At 48.7% G+C, this 15,595-nt stretch overlaps 1 protein-coding gene across 3 annotated transcripts in view; it reads right to left on the reverse strand.

Annotated features, from left to right (window-relative positions):
* Nucleotides 1–10,644: 10,644 nt before the first annotated feature.
* The window catches only part of RCAN1 (regulator of calcineurin 1), a 103,379-nt gene continuing 98,428 nt past the window's right edge, over nt 10,645–15,595 (reverse strand). For all 3 annotated transcript variants that reach the window (XM_058731924.1, XM_058731926.1, XM_058731925.1), the window contains exons 3-4: nt 15,228–15,387; nt 10,645–12,415 (exon numbers count right to left, since the gene is read on the reverse strand). In XM_058731924.1, the coding sequence (XP_058587907.1) occupies nt 12,243–12,415; nt 15,228–15,387 (333 nt within the window). In that variant the 3' untranslated portion in view covers nt 10,645–12,242. The remainder of the gene's footprint in view (nt 12,416–15,227; nt 15,388–15,595) is intronic.

Consider the following 15,595-nt stretch of genomic DNA (forward strand, 5'->3'; position numbering starts at 1 on the left):
TCAGAGCTTCCTCACCATCCTGGCTTAGATCTTCTTGGGGGCAAGGGAAGTCCTGGGATACTCCACCCCAGGCCCTCATTTAAGAAAGAGATTCAAGGCTGACACGCAGATGTGTGTTTGTTTCTGTCACCATTAGAGATGAACTTCTCTGACATCGGAGGGAAGTCTTAACATGCCCGGGGGGCCCAGACCCTTGTTCTCCACGACACTGCCCCCAGCCCTCTCCCAGGGACCCCACAATTGGATATTCTCCATGTTTCCACATCTCCGATGGGGAGCCCTGCCCCTAGTGACTCAAGGTAGGGCGCTGGGAGGTGTCCTGTCTCCTTGTCCCCGCTTCATTCATTCAGGGCCCCCTCAGTTCTCACTTCGTTTTCAGCAAAGCCTCCCCCATCCACTCTCACATTCCTGCCAGAGTGAGCTTTCTTTTCTTTTCTTTTTTTTTTTTTTTTTTTAAATTTTTTTAAATGTTTTTATTTATTTTGGAAGGAGAGAGAGAAAGACAGAGCATGAGCGGGGGAGGAGCAGAGAGGGAGGGAGACACAGGGTCCGAAGCAGGCTCCAGGCTCTGAGCCGTCAGCCCAGAGCCCGAGGCGGGGCTCGAACTCACGAACTGTGAGATCATGACCTGAGCCAAAGCCGGACACTCAACTGGCTGAGCCACCCAGGCGCCCCCAGAGTGAGCTTTCTAACACATATGTCTGATCTTCATACTCCCCTTCACCTTCATGCCCAGGCCAAACTCAATCTCCCGACACACCTTCCGCTACCCTGGGAATTCTTTCTCGCCAGCAGGCACCATGGGGCACCCACACTGCTCTGGTCCTGCCTCCCCTCCCTCTGTGTCTTCACCTGCAATGGTTTCTCTGATTTTCCAGCTTCTAGTCATTCTCCAGGACCCTTCTCAAGCGTCTTTTCCTTTGGGGACACTTGTCTGACGTCCTCAAGCCGCACTAAACTACTCTCTGTGTCCCTGCTCTGGGCTCCTGCAACCTGATGCGCCAGCAGCTCAGATCCAACCACTCGACTAATCATGTCTTTGAAATGTTTTCTCATCACTCAGTGATGTCCTACTTCAGCTCAGTTCCACTGGCCAGATAGACGGGGCAGATACGGACACAATATGGGCACAGCCAGAGGCTGTGGAGATGAGAACTGGCACCCCCGGCCCCCGGAGCACCTGTGGAAAACCAGGCTGGAGTTTCCGTGTTGGATGCATGGTCTCCCTTAAGAAAACACCTCCTGTAAGATATTTTTGTCATCTGCTTTGCCTGAGGTCCCACCAGCCACACGGACACGGCCTGCTCCATAGTGTTGGGATTTTTCTGTCTCTGTCTCTCTCTTCTCCTCCATGGCTTGCTCTCCCTCAAAAAATAAAAAAATAAACAAAACCAGAAATGAAACCTACCACTCATGCATAGCTATATCTTTTCACAGAACTGCTTAGGAAACAGCTTACTAAAATATTTTTGTAAACGTATTAGTTACAAAAGAGGCAAGAGAAGCACGCGTTTGGCTCAGTCAGTTGAGCATCCAACTCTTGATTTTCGGCTCAGGTCACGATCCCAGGGTCATGGGATCGAGCCCTACACCGGGCTCCATGCTGAGCATGGAACCCGCTTGAAATTCTGTCTCTCTCCCTCTGTCCCTCTCCTTCACGCTCTCTCCCTTCCTCTCAAAAAAAGAGAGAGAGGCAAGAAATCAATGTTTAAATAGTCATGGCCTGGGGCACCTGGGTGGCTCAGTCAGTTAAGTGTCCAACTTCAGCTCAGGTTATGATCTCACGGTTCATGAGTTCGAGCCCCACCTGGGGCTCTGCGCTGACAGCTCAGAGTCTGGAGCCCACTTCGGATTCTATGTCTCTCTCTGTCTGCCCCTCCTCTGTGCACTCTCTCTCTCCTTCTTTCTCAAAAATAAATAAATGTTAAAAAAAAAGTTAAATTGTGGCATGCAGTACAGGGATAGTTTGAGGACGGCTCAGGTCTGTTTGGGGTTGATGGCTCCCAAGAGCCCAGTGGCCTCCCAAGAGGGGTGCTGGCCTTCTGGTCATGTGAGCCTGGCCTCAATGAAGAGGTCACACGCCCCCTCTGAGGTGACACCTTACACCCTACTGCTGCACAACTAATTACCAACAACACAGAATTCTAAAACAAGACACATTGATCACCTCGCAGTTTTTGTGGGTCAGGCGTCCCGGTGTGGGTTGGCTGGGTCCTCTGCTTAGGGTCTCTCCCTAGGTGAGACCACCATGAAATCAAGGTGTTAGGCAGAGCCAGGGTCTTACCTGTGCTCAGGGCCCTTTTCCACACTCATGCAGTTGTTAGCAGAATTCATTTCCTTGCAGTTTTAGGACCAAGGTCTTCTTTTTCTTACTGGCTGCTGGCCAGGGACAGCTCCCAGCTTCTAGAAGCTGCCCTGTGAGGGTCTTTGTCACCTGGTCCTCCTCTCACAACCGGGCAGCTCACCTCTTCCTGCTAGCAGGAGAGCCTTGCTGCGGCTTCTTTTCAACTTTAAGGGCTCCCCTGATTAGGCCAGGCCCACCCAGGACAATTTTCCTTTTGATTAACCCAGTCAGTGAGTAGGGCACTGAGTTCTATAGGCAAAATCCCTTTTGCCACATAAAGTAATATAATCATGAGGGGTGATATCCCCTCAGGTCCTGTTCACCGGGAGCAGGGTTGGGAATCTTGGGGGCCATTTTGACCATGCTGCCCTAACCACACCCCCTCGACCCCCACACAGCTTCACTGTCCAACCCTGGAACACACGCCTCAGCCCAGTTAAGCCCAGGGAACTCTCTGGTGGCTGGGGATAAAGGGGCTAGCTCTTCAGACCAGGGACAACCCGCTGTGGACCTCTCTTACCTCCCCCCACGACCTGCCCACGTCCTTCTCTCTGCCTCCCCTTCCGGAGCCCCCCTGAGAATTTCCGGTTCCTCTTCCTGCTCTCTGAGTGTGTACGGCTCAGTTCGGGCAGCAGGGGGCGCTGCTGGCTTGGCCGGCGGGCAGGCACCGGGGCTGCAGCTCAGGGGCGTCCCCCAGGCCCAGGCTCAGCTTCCTAGATCCTCAGCCTTCTCCCAGTCATTTGTCCTCCATCATCGGGACCCTGGCACTGGGAGGGGGCAGGCAGCGCGTATGCCTGAGGCCTCCTCTCTCCCAGCCCGTGTCTCTGCCAGGGATCTGTCCGTGTGGCCTTGTAGAGCTCCCTACCCAACCCACCCAGACCCTTGCTTCAAGTGACTTGGGTTCTCTGCTGCAAGCACCCAAGACTGAGCATTAGGAGTGGGAATGTCCCCCAAACTTGAGCCCTTAGGGCCATCTGTCGGTCACTTGCTTCTGCCTCACTGAAAACCGCTATCCTCGTTCGGAGCATCCCAGGCGTGACTCCCCGGCAAGATTCAAATGACCTGCTCCCTGGGGAGGAAACTTTATTTCCAGAAAGCACTCTGAATTTTTTTGGTGATTCAGGATTTCCAAAGCTGGCTCGGAGGTCCACCTGCTGCCTCGCCCACCTGGCATCACCAGGATGGGACAATAGGGGTCATCTCACGCCCTGGGGGTCTGACACCATCCGTCCGTGGGGAACTTTCCTCCCCCGGAAGGAACTCAGGATTTCTAGTATTCGGGGCCCACGGTGAAGGCCTGAAATTTGCCATCCATGCCTCTGTCAGCATGTTTGCTGGGAACTGCACGGAAGCATTATCTTTGGCAAACTTGAACACGAGGGAGTGTTCGGATGTTGGTGTAGCTGGACGGGGTCGCGCCAGGGAGAGAGAGCACGTGAGGAGGTCTCAGAGCCAGGTAAGGATTTTAAATTGCATTATATATATGTATGTACGTATGCATGTATTTTTAAAGTTTATTTATTTACTTTAAGAGAGAGAGAGTGCGAGGCAGGGGAGGGGCAGAGAGAAAGGGAGAGAGAATCCCAAGCGGGCTCCATTCTGTCAGTTCAGAGCCTGATGCGGGGCTTGAACTCACGCACCACGAGACGATGACCTGAATCGAAGAGTCAGGTGCTTAACTGACTGAGCCACGCAGGCGCCCCTAAATTGCATTCTAAGTCAGAGGGGGTATTAGCTTCCTACTGTTGCTGTAGCAGATTACCACACACCTGATGGCTTAATCCACATTCATTCTCTTTTGGTTCTTTCTGGAGGCCAGAGTAAAATGAGTTTCACAGGGCGGAAGTCAAGGTGTTGGCAAAGCTGACCTCCCTCTGGATGTTCGAAGGGAGACTCCTTTTCCTCGCCTGTTCCAGCTTCGGGGGTCGTGTTCCTTACATGTCTGGGCTCAGGGCCCCTCCATCCTCAAAGCCAGGAGCGTAGCATCTCAGTCTTTTCTGTAGTCAACTCTCTTTGCTTCCTTCTTATAAGGACCCTCGTGGTTGCATTTAGGCCCTACCCTGTTAATCCAGGATAATCTCATCGCAAGGGGGGGAGCGCAAAAGAGGACAGTCAGAGTGACCCCAGGATTTCCAGGCTGATCTGGGTGAAGGGTATCACCAGTCCCGGGGACAAGGAACAGTGGAGGAGGGACAGGCCTAATGGTCCTGCGTAGAAATAAAGACATTAAAAGAAAAAAAAAAAAAAGAGTTTGGATCTGGACACATTTTGCCTGAATGAATGAAAAAAAACCAACCAAACCAATAAGCCCAAGATGCAATGAAGTCTGGTTCAGGAACTCACCTTCTGAGATTGGCAGGCAGCTCAGTCCACCTGTTTACTTTCTCTTTCCATGTGATCGCCTATTTTCCCAAAGGTAAACGGTGCCTTGAGCTTCCTAGGTACTCGGCTTCCTTAGTGCCCAGTATCAGCAAGGGAGCTGGTGGCAAACCCAGATTGGGGGGTGTTGGGGGTGAAGGCGGTGAATGCATTTGCCCTCATCACATTTGTTTCCTCCATAGCATTCCCCGTGATTGGGTTTGTCGGGTGTAATGCGTTCATAGAAACGAGCTATATTGTGCCAGCTGCAATTTAATCTATGTGATGTTCTCCATTCTTGGTTATTCAACATGAGTGTGGTTTTTTGTGTTTTTTTTAATTTTTGAATGTTTATTTATTTTTGAGAGAGAGAGACAGGGCGCAAGCAGGGAAGGGGCAGAGAGAGAGGGAGACACAGAATCCAAAGGCAGGTTCCAGGCTCCGTGCTGTCAGCACACAGCCTGATGCGGGGCTCGAACTCACGAACCGTGAGATCATGACCTGAGCCCAAGTCGGACGCTTAACCAACTGAGCCACCCAGGCGCCCCTCAATATAAGTGTATTTTAACAAAATTCTCCATACTCACTTGCTAGCACCTCTGCAAACAGTTGCTTTTTCACAAAACACTTGCTATAAAGACCAACTGGAACTATGTACTGTGTAAAAATTGTGAATTTAACTCAATTAAAAGAGGATATTTGGCAACTGAGCCCATAATAAAACCACATGAAGAATGCCAGAATTTGTAAAGCATAAACATGCGTGTGTGGTACAAGCCATTATTTGTAATGGTTATGGGTGATCCTATGTATCTTTTAAAAATTATTTCTCCATCATTTGTGGTGCTTAAACATTTTTTTTTTTATCTCTGTTAGCAAAAGATTGATGATGCACATTTTGCGTAATTTGCAAGGAAAATGTTTTAGAAGCTTCAAAAAGAAAACTGACCTAGCAGAAAAGTGGGGTTTTTGTTTGTGTCTTTTCCCAGTGGTTTATTTCCAATGGTTCATCACTGCAAATGTATTTCCTGGTCCCATATGTCACTGTGGCCCGAGGCCTCATGAGAGTCTGGGTTGGCATTAAAGACACTCTATAAAGTCCATTTCATTTACCACTGATTATATGTATGTAATTATTGAATTAGCAATGTGTTCGTTCTGAACATGTAAAAAGAATTAGTCCTGTACATGAAATTTTAAGAAAATAAATATGACTTAAAAATCAACTTGGACATACCAAGTTCTTCTAGAAAAGCTCATTCGAATGTTTACACTCTAATTTGGGATGCTGCTTTGCCTTGCTGTATAATATTGTTTTAAAAATATTAAAGCATTTTAGGGGTGCCTGGGTGGCTCAGTCAGGTTGGGCATCTGGCTTTTGACTTTGGCTTGGGTCATGATCTCACAGTTGTGGGACTGAGTCCCACATCAGGCTCTTCACTGACTGTGCAGAGCCTGCTTGGGATTCTCTCTCTCTTTCTCTCTGCCCCTCCCCCCTCAAAATAACTAAACAAACATTAAAAAAAGCACTATACACTTGGGAAATATTTCTACTAGGATGTGGAGAACGAAGACTTTCCCTCAATTGTTGTCCACGGAACAGGTTTTGGAATTTTTTCCCCCTTTATCTTGATTTTTAAAATTCAAGTCAACTTTATTGAGGTGTACTTTATATATAATAAAATGCACCCAGTGTAAGTATGCAGTTTGGTGAGTTTTGGGCAAATGCACACTTGTTGCTGCTTTTATTCCACGTGTTGCTCAGTCAAGGCATGGAGCATTTCCATCCTCTGGCACGTTCTTTCCTGCCCTTCTCAGTCACTCACTCTTTAGCTAATCACTCTGAGAATAAAAATTTAAAAACAAAGCTTTTCTTTTCTCATCTATTGCCCTATCCCAACACAATTATGTCTCTTTTTCTCCCTCTTTCATTCTTGTTGTTCTAGCAGCCTGGCAATTTGTATTAAAACACTCAGCTGCTTAATGCTCTATTGACTAGGGAGAGGAGAACATGCCCCATTATTTTCCTATTCTTTCTCAATGACCTCTTGCTCCTCTGCATCTGAAATCCCCATCCATCCATCCATCCATCCACTCATCCATTCGCTCATCTATCCATGCATCCATCAATCCATGCATCCATCTGTCCATCCATCCTTCCTTCTATCCGTCCATCCATCCATCCATCCATCCATCCATCCACTCATCCATTCACTCATCTATCCATGCATCCATCTATCCATGCATCCATCCGTCCATCCTTCCGCCCATCTATCCATCCATCCATCCATCCATCCATCCATCCATCCATCTTTCTGTCCACCCATCCATCCACTCACCCATTCACTCATCTATCCATGCATCCATCTATCCATGCATCCATCCATGCATCCATCCATCCTTCCATCCATTCATCTCTCCATCCTTCTGTCCATCCACTCATCCATTCACTCATCTATCCATGCATCCATCAACCCATGCATGCATGCATGCATGCATCCATCCACTCATCCATTCACTCATCTATCCATGCATCCATCAATCCATGCATCCATCCATCCATCCATGCATGCATCCATCCATCCTTCCATCCATCCAATCCATCCTTCCATCCATCCATGCATCCATCCATCCAACTTGTGTTGAATGTCTATTCTGAGGCACAGACTACCAGAAATCCTGCCTCCACTTGACTTAGTTCTAACAAGGAAGACAAACAATTTAATTCTTATGCTAAGAAGTCAATACATATTACAAAGGGGAAGTATAGGAGACTCAGCAGTAGCAGCTGGAAATGATTCTCAGAGGGAAGGAGACATCAGTGATGCAACTGTAGGACAACTATCAGTGAGTCAGTTAATCATCTCAGCAATATTTATTGGTCGCCACTGGACAGGCACAGTGGTAGCTGCTAGTGATTCAGAGAGAGGTGACTAGGACAGACATGGGCCTGCTCTCGTGGGGGTCACATCATTACGGAGTTAGCCTGGGCTGGGATGGGGCAATGGGATAAGGGTCTAGGCACAGGGAACATGGGGGATGGTGCATAGGAAAGAGATAATATGGTGAGTTAGACACACTGAAAATTCCATGTGACCAGAGCTTAAATGTCAGCCAGGAGGGGGTTCCTGATGACACCGAAGGACAGAACGGTGAGCAGCGGCTACGGCAGCCGGTCAGCTCTCATTCGCTGTGTCAAACGGTCATTGTATCCCTAACCAGAATCTGGAAAAAGAAATGTTGAATGTAGACACCACATCTCAATCACTTTCACATAATTTCCTTCTGCCGTTCATAAACACAGCCACAATTAAAATGACCTTTCACGCACAGCAGAGAGGCGGCACTGAAGAAAATGAGGTATGTGAGAATAAAATCCATCTACCTGATTGCCATGTAGCTTTGGTGAGTCACAAGAGTGAGAATTTCAGATGTGAATTAGAGATTGCCAAGAGGGGTGGCGTTACTTGAAAAGAAAAAACATCCCCTACATGTCTTTAAGGAATCAGAAGACCAGAGAATTAGGGGAGAAAGAATGTATTTCTTACATATATTCCGACTTCTTCTCAAATAATTTTCAGGTTATTTATAATTTCAGGTCTGAATTGACCTTTCGATGACTGTTACTTGATAGGCACTTAATATATTGAGGCAAATATTCCACAGAGTTCTGCAAACCTATGACAATACATTTAAAGCATGACATGCCCCAGCTGCTGATTCATTTTTTGGCCATAACATGTCCATATACTGTAGTTAATCCTTTGCAATTTCATATTTGATAAGATCTATTTCCTTTGTAGTGAATTCTGTACATGTCACTGAAAATTAAAGTTCTCCGAAAACCCCCATCACCTGTGGGCACTGATTTCACACTCCATTCTGGAAATATAAAATCTTAAATGCTTGCTGACTGCAAATCAATGTTCATAATCCAAATATTAATAGCCACATGAAATGTTAATACTTCTCCATCGATTACCACCCTTCACTTGGATTTAGCATACATTTCACGGAGGCTGGGTTTCTTTTCTTGGATGACCCTAGGCTGGTTACTGCCAGATCAGAAATATATCCTATCGGGGCACCTGGGGGGCTCTCAGTCAGTTGAGTGACAGACTCTTGATTTCTGCTCAGGTCATGGTCTCACGCGGTTCATGGGTTGGAGCCCCATGTCAGGCTCTGTGCTGGCAGAGCGGAGCCTGCTTGGGATTCTCTCTCTCTCTCTCTCTCTCTCTCCCTCCCTCTTTCTCTCTGCCCCTTCCCTGCTTGCTCTCTCTCTCTCTCAAAATAAATAAAAATAAACTTTTTTTTTTTTAATGTTTACTTATTGAGAGATAGACAGAGCACGAGTGGGGTTGGGGCAGACAGGGAGGAAGGCACAGAATCCAAAGCAGGCTCCATCCAGGCTCTGAGCTGTCAGCACAGAGCTCGAGGCAGGGCTTGAACCCACGAACTGTGAGATCATGACCTGAGCCAAAGCCGGCCGCTCAGCCGACTGGGCCAACCAGGTGCCCTATAAAAATAAACTTAAAAAAAAAAAAAAAAAAAAGGAAATATATTCCATCAAAATCTATCTAAGGAACACGTTCAATCAGTGGCAAAGGGCGTGTTCTGCACGGTTCCGCCTGTTTTGGGTCCGTTGCTTTGCATTTCATGGAGCCCTCTGAGGAGCAGGGCCAAAGAGATGTCTGAGTCTTGAGCACGCTTGTGACCGGGGGCCCTTCATGGCTATCAGCCTGGTAACCAGCAATCACATGCACTGTGGGTTTCAGAAGCTCAGCTGAGGCTGCCACAGAACTGCTCACCTGACATCACTGTCCTGAGTGAAGATGTTCGTTGACTTGTGATTTCTACTCTAGGTTTTGTCGGCTCTGTGGGCAGTGGGACCGTCTGCTTACATTTTCCCAGGTGGGCAAAGTGGACCGACGGGAAATCTGAGTTTACTGACTAATGTTAACACTTCTCCATCCATCACGACCCGTCCCTTGGATTTAGCATACCTTTCGTGGGGGGCCGGGTTTCTTTCCTCGGATGACCCTTAAGCCGGTTACCCCCAGATCAGAAATACGTCCTATCAAAATCTAGTTAAGGGACACATTCAATCAGTGGCGAAGGGTGACAGCTGACAACACGGTTTGATTTTATTCCAGGGTTATTTATGAAATAGGATCCTGGGCTGGCACACTGGGCTTACTGGGCTCCCAGCTACTCAACAAGACGATGAATGGCAGACCCCTCCCTCACGAGGCGGTCACTTAGTGAATCTGCTCGATAATCAGATTTGGCTACCCGACTGAAAGATGGATTTTCCAACATGTTTAAACGCCAAACATCGATGGGTTGAAAATATGTAAATTCTCCTGGACACGACCAGAGGAGCTATTCTTAGAGGAAAAAACACAAGAGCATGTGAGCGTTCACGGAAAAGTGCCCAATGTTAACCTTGATCAAGATTAATGTCGTCTGCCAATAAACCCTGGATTGTCTGGGCCTCTGTGGACACGCACAGAAAGCACGCCGCCACGTGTCATAAGGGCTCCGGGGGAAAGGCTGCTTGGGATTCAGACGGAAGGCTCAGAGACAGACTTCCGGAACATTAACTGGCCTTTGTCATTCAGTGTCTTGCCTGGGCTTCTAGCAGGAAAGACAGCTCCTCCTATGACCGATCAGAAACGTTGTTGCTTATTGGAGCTGGTGGTTTTGCTGGGGAACAGGGTTTTCCTCGTCTCCCTCCACAAAGCAAATACCCAGACTCCCGATTTCAGTTTTCTCCATTTTCCGCTTTACTAGGTGCTAGTGCGGTTAACCCTCCACGAACCACAGGAAAGCATCACAAGTTTCTCAATGGCAGCTGACGAAGGAAGGAGTCCTTTGGGGACGGCAAGGTTCACAGGGTTCACAGACCGATCATCAGAAATAAAAGGGCACAGAGATCAAGCTTTCCGTAAAGAGGATATTGTGTTGATTTATTATAGACTGCAGTTAAAAAAAATATTTTGAGGTTAGCCTCTCCAGTTTAAAAGCACTTAGCCAGGAACACTTGAACAGCTAGGCAATGGTCTCTCCCTCACGGCCCCCCAACACCTCACCAAGTACTGTAAACAGGGTTTTGAGAACATCCCGTCAATTTCTTGACACGAACAACCTAATGCCTTTGCTTCTTAAAGAAAACCACCTTCCAAATTTCCAAAGCATGCACTGTTACTGGGCGTTAGGGATTTCAAAATGACAAATTTCGTTATGGTGTTGTAAGGCCAAAATAGAATACCTGTTTACCAGACACACACATTACGACCAGAAAAAAATTACAGACGTTAACCTAGTGTAACAATTCCATCAGGAATCAATGGGGAAAAAGGCACTGAGTCCCTAGCATTCCACCACATATCTACTATCCACTTGACATGCTTTGAATTCAAGTCCTGTCCGACATTTAACAGCGTTTTCTACAACATACAAGTCACAGGTAGGGTAATATTCTGACACTACAATTCCACTGCCGTATTTTTCACCCGAGTGTACAAATGGGAATGAAAATATGCTATCGGCTTTATTTACAGGTTTATCTCGATGTTTTAGTGGGGTTAAAAAAACAAAAATCAACTATCTCCACCAACGGTTCCCCAGAAAGGTATTTTGGCTACGATTCATGTGTACAAACCACCACGGAAAAGGAATAAATGGAACCGATGTCTGACCCCAAACACCTAACCTAAAATTTCTCACCCACTAAATGCTGGCAGTGAAACTGCTGTTCTCTGCACTTTACGAAGTGAAACTCTACGTGGGAATTTCAGATCGACTTCTTTTGTCAAAGCACAAGGGCTATGTTGCAATGGATAGGATGCTGAATGAACGTATTCCAGGTGCATTCCACGTGTGAGTGCTGTCGCAGAGAAATCATGAATCTGGAAAGGTGATCGGTTGTTCAAGCTTTCCTATCTTCCCAAAAGATGTAACACAACAATGGCATAACTATACACAAACAGAGGTTAGTTCTGAAAATCCGTAATATACATGCACAAACATTAGAACGTGATGGGGAGAAAAATGAAACACTACAATTCCCACACTGCATTGTTGTTTCCACAGCCTGTCTGCACCGGGCGCTTTGTGGCTTCGCAGTGCCTTTTCCTACCAGTAGAGAGAGTCTGCCCATTGGGCTGGTTGGAAACAGAAGGTTCTCCCCACACCCAGGGATCAAGCCGCCCTTGACAAAAGACAGAACCTACCAGAAAAGAACAAGTACAAAACACGATCGGTTATCGGTTTTCTCGAGACGTGCCCAAATGTCCTCGTGCGATCACCTTAAACTTCAGTGATTGGCCCAGGACATTCCCGGAAGCCATGAACATTGACGGATGCCCAGCATTAGAACCAGAGGACAAAGCCTTGATTCTCTTCTGAGCAACGCAAACTGGAATTTCTGCCGCAGCGATCACGGCTGCCACCTCCCCAGTCGTGAGAGGCCACTTGCACAGAAAAAGATTCCTCTCCGTGAGTGTGATTCGGAATACTTCTTCCTCCGGGCGCCAGTTCAGCTTAAGTGGAGAGGCGTATACTCTGGCCTTCTGGTCTGGATAATTTTTGGTTTGGGTCTCTTCATTCTTTCCGTCTCCTCCTCCTCCTCGTTCTCCTGATCGCTCTCACAGACGTGGACCACCACGCTGGGGGTGGTGTCGGTCGCTGCATGCAATTCATACTTTTCCCCTGGGGAAAGAAGAGAAATGCAGGGTAACTCGGGCAAGGACCGGAGAGCCAAGAAACAAAAGCAAACGGAAGAGCATGTATGGGTCTGCTCGGCCTGGCTTCTGCGGACGTTCAATGGGGACCGAGGGACACAGCCAGATATGCTCTGGATTGGTATTTCTTTGGTGGCTCTAGTGGGGAAAAAAAAAAAAAATTACACACACACACACACACACACACAGAGTCACCGTTATATATTATTCTGCTTTCAAACACTGAATCCAGGCATATGAAAGCAACGGAAGGAGGATATTTTTTAATGACACTTAACGTGTCCACCAGGCCTCCTAAAATACCCAGATGGCTTCCCCATTGTGGTGCGATGTGTTCGGGGAGACAGTGCACGAATAAAACGCATTAGGAAAGGACATCGAGAGCTTCCGTCTTTTTTAAGTTTATTTATTTATTTTGAGACAGAGAGAGAGAGAACTCATGAACTGTGAGATCATAACCCAAGCAGAAATCAAAAGTCGGGGGGCACCTGGGTGGCACAGGGGGTTGAGCGTCAGACTTCGGCTCAGGTCATGATCTCACGATCCGTGAGTTCGAGCCCCTCGTTGGGCTCTGTGCTGACAGCTCGGAGCCTGGAGAACTGCTTCCGATTCCGTGTCTCCCTCTCTCTCTGCCCCTCCCCTGCTTGCACTCTGTCTCTCCCTCCCTCTCAAAAATAAGTAAACATTATGAAGAAAAAAAAAAAAAAGAAATCAAGAGTTGGATGGTTAACCAACTGAGCCACCCAGGCACCCCATGAGCCTCCCTCTTGAGGCTCCCACCGAGGCGGTTTGCACTGGAGACAGGCCACAAGGGGGGCCCACACGTGGCCTCTGATTCCCTCCACTCAGGACCTGGAGCCCGTGCGAAGGCACGTCCCTTCGCATTCCTGTGACCCTCCACGGCCTCCTCCGAGAAATGGGATAATTATGGCACTGACCTCACAGAGCTGCTCAGGTAAGTACAAGCTAAGTGCCTGGGACCTGCTGCATGGTCCACAGGCCCGTTAAGTGTCACCTGGTTTTACTAATGTTGACAAATAGGGCGCGGATCCTGACTGGTGGGAAGCGGGGAGTAGTAGAAATGCTAGGATTTAAGCAGGTGGGGGGGGGGGCGGTTTGCTTCGGCTGGCTCTGCCCCCTCGGGGTGCAGAGGTGGGTTTTCCTTCAAGTTCTGTGTGTTCTTCCCCAGCAGGATTCCAGACCTTCTCGCCTCCTGCTGCTTTGGGGACGCCTCTGAACACAGAAGGCACTTTTCCTCATAAGAAAGGAAATTGCCTGTTCTCTATCTGGAACGTTCATGGCAATTGCATCTGAAAAGGTGAGCGAGCCTCAGTTCTGTCAGGGAGGGAATTGAGGTGGAGGGTCACAAGATCACGGCCGTCCGGTCAGGGTCCTTATCTACCTGCCCATCAGCCAGGGTCCAGAAGGCCTCAGTGTAGGGCCACATTTGCAAACTCTTTGCAATCTTGCTGGCGGCAAAGCACGGCCCAGTATGAGATCTGGTTCCAGCTCACTGTCACGTAAACTAAGGGCGAATGGATTGGATTATGTCTTTTCTGAAAGGGCTTCTCAAATCAGAAAGGAGGGGTAGGTTCTGGAGTGGGAAGAACTGCCTTCAGCAGCACTCCTTGCCCTTGGAGGAGTCTGTCACCTCCCCCAGCTGGAGGACCCGTTTCTTCTCTTGTCTAGTGTCCCGGCAGACTCCAGCCCTCAGCTCGGCTAAGGCACCTCAGCCAGGAGCTCGCCCTTCCTCAGACTGGCCAGGTCCACCTTGACCTTGACACCACCATCAGCAGTGAGTAATGGGATTCTAGCTTTCTCCCACGGAGGCGATTTCTGCTGGGGGCAGTGTGTTCAGAAATGTAATCTTTTCAACACGAAACTGCTGATGGTCCGTGAAATAAAACCCTCAATCCAAAGGAGTATCATCAGATTTCTGGTCCAGAAGAAATGGTCTCAGTATTTGTTTGCTCTGTGGATGGGGCAGGAGCTCAAACTGCTTCACCCCAAGACATCCTCACGAACCTGCCCGCTTGCTCACCCCAAACCCAGCAGGTAGGACAGGAACCACCAACATCAGATTGTTTCCAAAAATCATAGGCGCAGCCTATGGGCCAGGCACGTTTTGAAGTGCTTTCTACACAGCGGTCTCAATGTATGGCTCACAGCTCTGCTGGGTAATACCCACTGTATGGAGAAGAAGACTGAGGCCAGAACACCTGTTATCTCCCCGAACACTCACACGTTCGTCCCATCGGAGGACTGGAGACTCTTCTTTCTCAGCTGGGGAGCACCCCAATGGGGCCAAGAGGAGGCGTGCATGACTGGGGCCCTTTCTTCACTACGCCCTACGGTTCCCTTGAACATTCAAAGGAGCAGGTGAGAATCAGACCAACCACCTTGACTAAAGATGAAATTTCTAACGTGTAGGGTGGTTTGTTTTCCCTTTCCAAGTCTAATTGCTCATCCTGGAGTGACAGGGCCTGGGGCTGGTGCTCAGTGGGTGACGGGAAGGATTCCCGTGATGCTGGCAAGGAGGGGTCACGGTGCTTGGTACCCATGACCCGCTAAGGAATGAGGCCAGAAGCAGGCAGGTGTGCGTGTCCCCAGCAACTTGAGTTACAGTCGCAGATGAAAGCAACTAGAAACCATTCACAAAACACGCGGGGGGCCACGGTGGGGGGAGGCGCTCCCTGAGGCAGGTGAGCATCTCCGTCTGGGCCCGTGAACGCCACCTCTGCCCATCTGTCTCCCTGCTCCCACACAAGAGCACCGCTTACCTGGCCCTAGCTTGGAGATAGCGTATAACAGATCATAATTTATGACAGGAGTAGCGTCTTCCACTTGTTTCCAACCAACGGGTGGCGAGGCCGGAGGAGAGATCAGAAACTGCTTGTCCGGATTCGGGGGGGCCAGGTGGGAACTTCCTATGTGTAACGTCTGCGGAGAGAAAAAAATACAGGCGCATGGTTTCTGGAGGAAAGAACCCAAGCGAGCCGGCAGCGCTCAGTGACAGCTTGTGGAGGACAGGCGCAAAAGGACAAGCCTACGCCTGGGCGGCAGAACGCATGCGGTTCCGGAGGGGGCTCGTGACCCAGTCCGTATGGAGAAGGCAAAGGGGTGACGGCACAAACATGGTTAGAGCGCC

Source organism: Neofelis nebulosa, chromosome 5 (genome assembly GCF_028018385.1).
Source record: "Neofelis nebulosa isolate mNeoNeb1 chromosome 5, mNeoNeb1.pri, whole genome shotgun sequence".
NCBI lineage: Eukaryota > Metazoa > Chordata > Mammalia > Carnivora > Felidae > Neofelis > Neofelis nebulosa.